Source organism: Coptis chinensis, chromosome 6 (assembly GCF_015680905.1).
Source record: "Coptis chinensis isolate HL-2020 chromosome 6, ASM1568090v1, whole genome shotgun sequence".
Lineage (NCBI taxonomy): Eukaryota > Viridiplantae > Streptophyta > Magnoliopsida > Ranunculales > Ranunculaceae > Coptis > Coptis chinensis.
In genome coordinates this window covers 67,467,083-67,476,679 of record NC_141461.1, presented here as the reverse complement: position 1 = coordinate 67,476,679, position 9,597 = coordinate 67,467,083, and the positions used below count along the sequence as shown (strand labels likewise).

At 36.6% G+C, this 9,597-nt stretch overlaps 1 protein-coding gene across 1 annotated transcript; it reads left to right on the top strand.

Annotated features, from left to right (window-relative positions):
• The first annotated feature begins 5,576 nt into the window (after window positions 1–5,576).
• LOC147494065 (glycosyl hydrolase 5 family protein-like) lies at window positions 5,577–9,202 on the top strand. The gene is made up of 4 exons (XM_086566239.1): window positions 5,577–6,112; window positions 7,598–7,845; window positions 8,018–8,538; window positions 8,641–9,202. Exons 1-4 carry the CDS (start codon window positions 5,699–5,701, stop codon window positions 9,072–9,074), a joined length of 1,617 nt encoding a protein of 538 aa, XP_086422365.1. The 5' UTR covers window positions 5,577–5,698; the 3' UTR covers window positions 9,075–9,202.
• The last annotated feature ends 395 nt before the right edge of the window (window positions 9,203–9,597 follow it).

Genomic DNA, 9,597 nt, shown 5'->3' with positions numbered 1-9,597 from the left:
TCCTTCATATGGTGATAGGGCTGGCAATTCGGTTATGTTAGTCAGCTCTGCACTTCCAGCCAATAGAGAAGCAAAATTGATTTTTTCCATTTCTCTGTTTAGGACTGCTTCCTCATCAAGATCAACAGAAGGAAGAACTAAATCATAAGCCAAAGGAGAGTAAAAGGGTACATGGTCAAGCACTGCAGATTCAGCATAAGGTACTACTGCAATCTCTACCCCCACCAGGTCCTCCCACCCTCCTTATCAACAGATTCTTGGCCACCCTCTTCCACATTCTCCTCCAGCTCCACAGTACCCTTTAACACCTCCATGTCCATACAGTCATCACCAGGCATTTCATCCTCTTTCCAAATAACAATTTCCATCCCCTCAGATGTTCTCTTTGATATGTCCTCACTAATCTCTTGCAAAACAGTTGCAACAAATGACTCGTTTTGCTCTCTTTGTTGTTTTTCAATATCATCATCTTCATTTGAATCATCCTGGATAAGCTTTCTTCTTTTTATGGGTTTCTCTTTTTCCTTAACCTTAATCTCCCGCTGCCTTGTTCTCTCACTAATTTGATGTTTTTTTTTCAAGTTTTATCTCTCGCTAGCCTTGATAGCCTCATCTTTGTTTGCCCTTGATGGCTAAACTCGGGAACCACAACCTTTGACCACTTTCCTTTTCTTCATTTTATATTGAGCAGGTATTGAAGTATCTCCCACAACTTCACTGCTGTCATCCTTGTCCAATGCTCTTTTTCTTTGATATGATGAATGAGGAGAAAGATCAAAACTAACTTTCTTAGAAGGTGATGAACTCCCTTTCTTAGGTTCTGAGTCAACCTTCTTCTGGTAGACCTTGTTGGTGTTTTCAGTATAGCATCAGCATCTGCATTGCTTGCCTTCCTTGGCCTTCTAGTTCTAGGTCCTTTCACAACCTCAACCTCTGAACTTCTACCCCTGCTTCTATGTCCTTTCACAACCTCAATCTCTTAACTTTACCCCTTGTTCTACGTCCTTTCACAACCTCAACCTCTGAACTTTCCATAACACCTTTTAACTCACTATGAACAATCTCTTGAATTATTGTTTCCATGCCACTCCTTATTTCACTCTGGAGTTTATCCCCAACCACCCTAACCTCCTTAGTAACCTGTTTTAGATTAATCAAAGCACAACAGAAAAATAATAAGTTGTTGCTAACGTATATAGTTTTACAATTTATCATACATGGTACCGTAAAATATTAGTTCTTCATATATGAACAAATGTTGACATATGCAGTACCAGTACCATAACAACACATTCTCCGTGCTTCATATAACAACCAAAATTGCAATTCCAAAAGTACTTCAAATCCAATTATATTACAAGGGCACCTTGTAATATATTACAATTACAACTCCTATAAGATTATATGAGAACTTCAAATGTCAAACAGTAGTTACCCATATAATATCAGTACTTCATAGAAGAAATGCTGACATATTTGGGGCAACAACATTCAACATTGTTAAACACAGTAAATAATAAAAGTTACTTACGTACAAGGCCTTTAAATATTTTAGCCTGTCTATGAAAAACTTCCTCATTATTCAATTTCCCTGAAACTATTGCACCACTTTGCCTAACCTGTTGCTCCAAAGCATCCTTCATCACTTGTTCATTGAGTTCTCCTTCAGAAAGATCTAATTTTCTAACACCACTGTCTTCCCCTTAAGCAACTCAATCTTTTTCTTATACGTATCTAGATGTATGTTTCTTGAAGGCAAGTCTACCCAATCTTGTATTCTTGGGAACCTACAATTAACTACTCTCCGGACCCCAAGAGATGGGATGTGGAGAGATGCCCAAATAACAAAACAAATTGCACAACCATAAACTGGAAAAGAATCCTTCCCTACACTCACATGATTATATATATCTTCTAAAGACTCTTCCAACATTTCAAACAGAGGTGTTCCCCAAGCAAAGTTGTCAAATGCATTCAAATTCTCTGCAAGATCAATATACCTCCCATCTATCGTCCTAGTAGATCCTGGAAGCACAACCTGCAATAGTACATACAACCTATTCAACCTAAACACATCATTCTTACTTTCTTTGCCAACACTTGATTTTGCCAACTTTCTAGCATCCAATATTTCTGTTTCAGAAATCGTGGTTCCCATAAAAAAACCTTGCACGAAATTGGGATGGTATCTTCATGTCTGCCGTGTAGAATGAATTAGGAACCTCCTTCACACTAAGACCCATTATAATAGCAACATCACTTTTCTTGAACACCAAATCCTTCTTACCTATTCGGTAGCAAAGCTTACCAACTTGGTGTCCAGCTACATCACAGGTTAGCATAGTGGTGGTGTGCATTCTCTCGTCAATGTTTAAAAACTTCCCAAAGCAAGAATTCTCAAAATCTTCCTTTTCTTCAGTAGTGAATGTCTTGAACAATTTATGCATTTTGTCTAGTGACATACAACACGTCAAATTAAGCTTCCGCATTTTTGAAATATTGGAAATGTTCTAAATTAAGCATTTATGGTTTGAAGGGTTTCAAGTTGGGCGGTTTTTGGTCTGAAAACTGATTTCCCCCCTATTACTTAGGTGTTTGTGCGGTTACTACTGACACGTGCCAGTTAAAGGTAAAAAAATCATTACTTGTTCAACCGTTTTACAAATAATAAATGCTATCGTACTGTACCAAACATGTGGCAAACACTTTTCCCGCCCAAACAATATTCTTCATCTCACCACTTAATCTATCTACACACATATTCTAAGGTACTGACCATCATCAACTTCTTCATGCTATTCAATTTGACCAAAACTTTTTGGCTAATTGTATAATAAGGAAAACTTTGTCAATATTGAACATCATAAACAATGACGTAGATTATAAAACCATTACATATTACGCTAAAACTGTTCCAATGTGGAACAAATTCTCCAAAACGTCCTACTTAATTCCATTGTATACTTCGTTTTCAGGTGAAAACTCACAAATAATAGTAAAAATTTATCTCTTTCATAGTAAAATAATTTTATGGGGGTGTCTCCTTTAATTGGAATTCCCTATTACTTCCTCTATTTACTTGCTCATATACATTTTGTCACATTTTGTCATTTTATTGAACTTATCTGAATGTTTTACCATCAGGAACTAAGTGCATATAAGATACCATTTGTATATCAATTGGATATCAATTTTGTATTTTTTTTTCCTTTCCTTTTTATTTATAAAATTACTTTTCTAAATTTCTAAGTCCATATCAGTTGGATTATATATAACCAATATAAATAAATGATCATGTCTGAAGGGTTAAATTGTGGAACAAGGCATTGACAGGTGCGTGCCCTTGAAAGGTTTGAAAGCCAAATTTCACCTCATAAGGTACATTTGAAAGTTGTACTTGGTCAAGTTTCCCCACCTTTTTACGTTTTATTTACTCAACTCAATAACTTAGATTACCAACATTGAATGAATTTAGAAAATTGAGGCATTCATTCACATTGACATTCACAGTCCAGTGCATGGATAACAATAAATTAAATTTTCAACTATTTCCATTAAATTTTCTCGTTTCTATAACTTTTTACCTCTTTAAAATGACTCTCAAACTACATAGTTCTATCTTACACTTTGTAATTTAGGTACTGGAAGAAACAAATTTCTTAAATATATATGGCTCAATCTTTTCTCTTACTTTCTCATAGCTTTTATTGTTTTAATGGTTCTTCCCGAGTGGCCCAACTGGTCAGATTGCCCTACCAGTGAATACTCTGATTCAAGTGAAGAAGATGATGAAGAAGAAGAAGATGAATGGCTGAGGGACCCTTACTGTTACGATGGAAAGGGTGATGATGGGAGTTCAAGTGATGGTGGTGATGGTGACGAGGAAGATGATGAGGCAGATTTCGAGGATGAGGACGAAGAGGATGAGGAAAGTAAAGAGGGTGACTGATGTTCTTTCTTCATGTTTTATGCTTTTCAATGTTATGTTTTCTTTTGAAGAATGACCATTAATGAATGAACAAGAATGACCATATCTTTCTTCTTTCTTTCTGTTTTGTTACTTGTTGATATTTCTTTTTGGTTTTGATGAATGATATCGTATTACCTCTGTTCAAACATTCAAGTTTTTCAAATTGCAATAACCAATCTCGACCATATATCTAAAATTAATCAAATGAAAATCGTGCAGTTGCTCAATAATTTCAAAAGTTTAGGTAATCTCAATCGCTCATCTCACTGTGGTCGATCTCTATAAAATCGTGCGGTTGATATCCTTGTACACATCAAATTATGGTAATCATGAGGGGAGAGAGAGTTGCAGGAGGAGAGAGAAGTTTTTTGTTTTAGAGCAAGGGCAAAAGGGTTAAAAACCCGTTGAATTGGTCAAAATAAAAAGGCTGGTTGGAGTACAATGTACATTTATCATTTATTCTTACCCTTGAACATATATACATGCCTGGAAATGGTCCTAGATATCTATATTTACGGATGTACCGTATCCAAAAAAATTTGTATACCGCTGATAATCACTAAATCGTAATGCTTGCAAATCGGATGTCAAGACTTAATTGAAAAAAAAACTCAGAAAATGTTGGCGAAAATTAGTTCAAAAAGGATATGTATCCTGTTCCACAGGAAATCGAGATATGGAAGCTGATTGGATGGTATATATTAGCAAGTTCCTGTGTTTGAAAGTACGTGGAGCTGAGATTATACTTTTCCTGAAGGAGAATTTCCTGATCATAGTATATTCTATTTTACGAAAATCAAGTTGTACAAAAATCAAAAAGTTTCTTCAAAGAACTACCTTGACAGTTGATAGTCTTTAAGTTCTACTAGTTAGCTTTTATATGACCTATAAGCACAAAACACACCCTTTTTTTTTCGTGTCATTCCCATGAAAAAGAGTGCTTCTCGCGTTCAACTTTGTTCGATACGTTTGTGGCCAACGATTGTTATATCAGTTCAAAATTTATATATATCGTGATTTTTCACAAAGATGATCTTGCCTATTGCAATTGAAGCTGGGAGATGAAACAATCAAATGGCTAGAATCTTCGATCTACTTCACAACACTTTTTCAGTTGCATGACTTCAATCACACATCGGATCAGTTAACAATCTGATTCCTCAAGTACGTATTGGCCACTAAATGGAGGGCCACGGCCAGCAGGTTGGTGACATCTACCACACTTGAACTGATGAGATGCGTAGTAAACGCGAATAATCGAACGAGAGGGATTAATCAACTTGAGTACACCATTGACGAATTGATGGAGAACGCACCTAGAGTAATTACTACTTTCTAGTTAGCAACATTAAGTGCATTCAGTGGACATAAATGATAAAGCACCCAATAATAAATTCTACTTGCCAATAACAACTAACAACAATTGCTACTTAATGAAAATTACTGAAACTGGATCTCCAATATACACATACTGCATTTTGAATTCTCAAACAAGAGAATTACTCACAACACTGAACTAGCTGGCTGTTAGTAACATTAAATAGAATTCAATGGACATAAATTTAATTTGGTAAGTAGTTAGTTCATAAAGCTATAAAGACTATAATTAGTTGTCAGCAAAAACAACAAGAAGGATGTAACCAGTTGTAAGCGTTGGGTGGCAATGCTTATATATAAGAAGATCACGAAAGAATCCTAGTCTTCACAAAGCCCAAAACAAATATTACGATGGAGTATCACTTTTCTTCATTAATTTTCCCTTTGTTTATCATTATTTGTGTCGATGCCATAGTAGAAGAGCTTGGAGTGGTTGGAATGCCTCTATATACAAATTCAAGGTGGCTTGTAAATAACGAAGGAAAGAGAGTGAAAGTAGCTTGTGTAAACTGGCCATCTCACCTTGAAACAGTACTTGCTGAGGGACTCAACAAGAGGCCTCTTGATGATATATCTAAGAAGATAGTAGAAACAGGATTCAACTGTGTACGATTTACTTGGCCTGTTGCCTTGCCCACTAATGATTCGTTGGCTTCAACCACTGTAGAGAAATGGTTCAAGACTCTAGGACTTGATGAGTCTATTGCTGGGATCCAAGTTCACAATCCGTCTTTCCTCAATCTCACCCTCATCCAGGCTTTTCGGGTATTCTCTCAATCCATCTGTAAACATAATAACTTGTGAGGATTATAATTCGTGCAATGTGAAAACATAATAACTTGTGAGGATTATAATTCGTGCAATGTGAAAATGGTAATCAATGTTTTTGTGCGTTAGTATAAGCATTGCCCAGACATCAACTTCATCTGGTATGACAGTGGAGCTATAGTTGTCGAATGAAATAAATCAAAGTCCAATAAATGTTGAACTGGATATGATTACCAAAAATAGTCCGGCTCCTCTATAACCAGCTACATCTGGTAACTGTTGCCAATTATATGCCATTTGTCCCGTTAGTTTCTCTGTTTTCTTTTTTGTTTTCAATTATTTTTCTTTTGTATTTAAAAATAGTTGTGTCTAGGACTAGGTCCACATAAAGATCTTTTTCAGATCACTGAAATTGGGTCCACACCAAGTCTAGGAAGAATTCACTTCGACAACGACCCTTGTTGACTTGTTCTCTTAGGGGTATGACTACTAAGCACTGTTCTAAAAATCGGTCTAGGCAGTCTCTAGCACTAGGCGGTGCCCAACCGACTCGCCTAGGCCTAAGTTGTTTGAAAAATCGGTTGACCGATGAGGCGGGCTAGGCAGCCTCTAGATGGTCCAGTTAAAGGGTTTTGTTTTTTTGTTTTTTTTTGAATAATTAAATATCGAAAATTAAAGACCCGTATAGACTTAAGATTTGAACGGGTTTAAAAGACTAAAGTCTAATGTAAATTATATGTCACTATAAAAAAGGGTATGTTTTTATATGAAGTCAATATTCTTAATTAAACTATTATGCATTTTTGTAATAAGTATCTTTGTTTGTGTTTATTTTTTGAGTTATGGTAAATGATTTTCTTCATTTCTTGTAGTATAGGTATGTATTACTATATTTATTATAAGATATATTAGGAAAAAACAAACTTCTAGTGCTTTTAAATTCTCCAGCATTTGCCTAAAAGGCCTAGGCGCTAGGCGCGCTCCCACCGCCCCCGACTACTACCTAGCGTTTTTTAGAACACTGCTACAACACTGCTACTAGGAGATGTAGTGATCGATGTACTCTTGCTTCGTAAGTCCAAAATGTTTTGTCTGAACCCAAACTTAGATGTTCACATGTCAGGATCACTGCTAACCCGTGTTCACTTCTTGTCCTTACTAAAAGGAAGCTTTAGGGACTCAGGGTTGTGTTTTGGCCATCGAGTGATTTCGACTTTATAAAACCAAAATGAAAACTGAAAACACCAAGGGTGATATGGGTCCGAACCCATGTTATCATACTCATGTCCCAAGATCAAATCAAGTTATGGGCCTAAATATGCTCACTGAACCCAGCTGATATCAAAAAATATTTTGATGAACATGGATCAAAATTGAAAAGGTTCTTGCTGTGCATAATGAGATGGTTCTTAGAATTTTCAATGCTTATTATGTAATCCATATTTCCCTATCATAGTAACATTCTTGTTCTGTCTTGAACAGACTGTTATTGCAAACCTTGGTGATAACAATGTGATGGTTATACTGGACAATCACATAAGCAAGCCAGGTTGGTGTTGTAGCAACACCGACGGCAATGGTTTCTTTGGCGATCAGTACTTCGATCCTCAACTTTGGCTGAAGGGGCTCACCAAGATGGCCACAATGTTCAAGGACACAGAGCAAGTAGTGGGCATGAGCCTTAGAAACGAGCTCAGAGGGCCCAATCAGAATAAGACTGTGTGGTACAGGTAACGCAACATTTTTAAGCAATTTATGTCGCATATTGCCATTACGGAATCATTGTACATTTCAGTAATCCAAAATCATATTTTTGTATTATCGTAATTACTACAAAGATTTATGTGCTGCAGAGTCCTATCCGATCCTACTAATTAACTCGGATGTGCATAATTGCATTAGGTACATGCAAGAAGGTGCTGAAACTGTCCACTTAGCGAACCCGAACGTTCTAGTTATAATTTCTGGATTGTCATACGACAACGACCTCAGTTTCCTCAAGGAGCAGCAAGTAAATCTATCATTTACAAAGAAAGCAGTGTTTGAGATACATCGATATGGCGTCTCTATTGGGAATGGCTGGGAGACCGGTAGCCCAAATGAGGTCTGTGGGAGTTTCATGAAAAATTTCATGGGCAACGCAGGGTTTTTACTGGAACAAGGATATCCATTGTTTCTCAGTGAATTTGGAGGTGATCAAAGAGGAACTAATGTGAATGACAATAGGTTCTTGAATTGCATGTTTGGAGTTATAGCTGAGCTAGACTTGGATTGGGCCTTGTGGACTTTACAAGGGAGTTATTACTTGAGAGAAGGGGATAGGGATTTGGAAGAGGTGTATGGAGTATTAGATAGAAATTGGAGGGAGGTTAGGAATACAAGCTTCATGGTACGGATTAATGCAGTACAGGTTCCGTATCAAGGTACATTTTATTTGGTTATTTTGTTCCATGTTCAAGTAGTAGAATTCGAAAACATGAATACTTGAATGAACTTTCTACACATGTACGTTTATGTAAATGCAGGTCCAGGTCTTTTTAGTACAGCTCCATACAACATTATTTTCCATCCATCAAGTGGATTTTGCATCCTTAACAATTCTACATTCAAGCAACTGAGACTTGGGCCATGCCAGGTATCTGATGCTTGGGTTTACGATTCTAGACAGAAAACCATAGTGATGAAGGGAACAAACTTGTGTTTACAAGCAGTTGGAATGGGCATGCCAATTGGACTTGTGGCTAGCTGCACTAGCTCTGCATCTAAATGGGATATGATATCTGACTCCAAGATGCACCTTTCATCTAAGCTTGCCAATGGAGACATAATGTGTATGGATATTAGTAGCAGTGTTTTAAATGGTACGATAGTCGCTAATACATGCAGATGCTTGAAAGAAGATTCTAAGTGTGACCCTGCTAGTCAGTGGTTTAAAATCATTAATAGCTCAAGAAACTGAAAGTTGTTGTTGTTTTTTGTTTTTTTTTCCCGATTAACAAACTGAAAGTTGTCTAACGAAATCTAATTTCTATTTACTTTAATCTAAGTACTTCCACATCTTGTAATGAACGAACTAGCATTTTGACTTGACACTGTCATCACTAATATTTTCTTTTCTTTTTTTTCTTTTCTCCTAAATGAGCAAAATTTTGTCTTAAATGATAAAGAACTGAAATTAAAATGGAGGCCGGTGTGTGTTGTAAATCGAAGTCAAGTCAGGCAGTACGACTGTATGAGGTTTGCTACAGTGATTCGTATTGGACTGATAAGGTTAGGCTTACCCTTACATGTATTAGCTTCTCGAATAGGTTACATGTAAGTCTTCCTCCACAATAGTAGTTAGATCACTACATAGAGGGGAGATAAAGCAATTACAATCATCTACATTACAAGAGATTGACAATTTTGCTAAGTAATCAGCTGCTCTGTTCACCTCTCTAAACACATGAATGAAGGTAATCCCCGGCAGCCTCGCGATATGT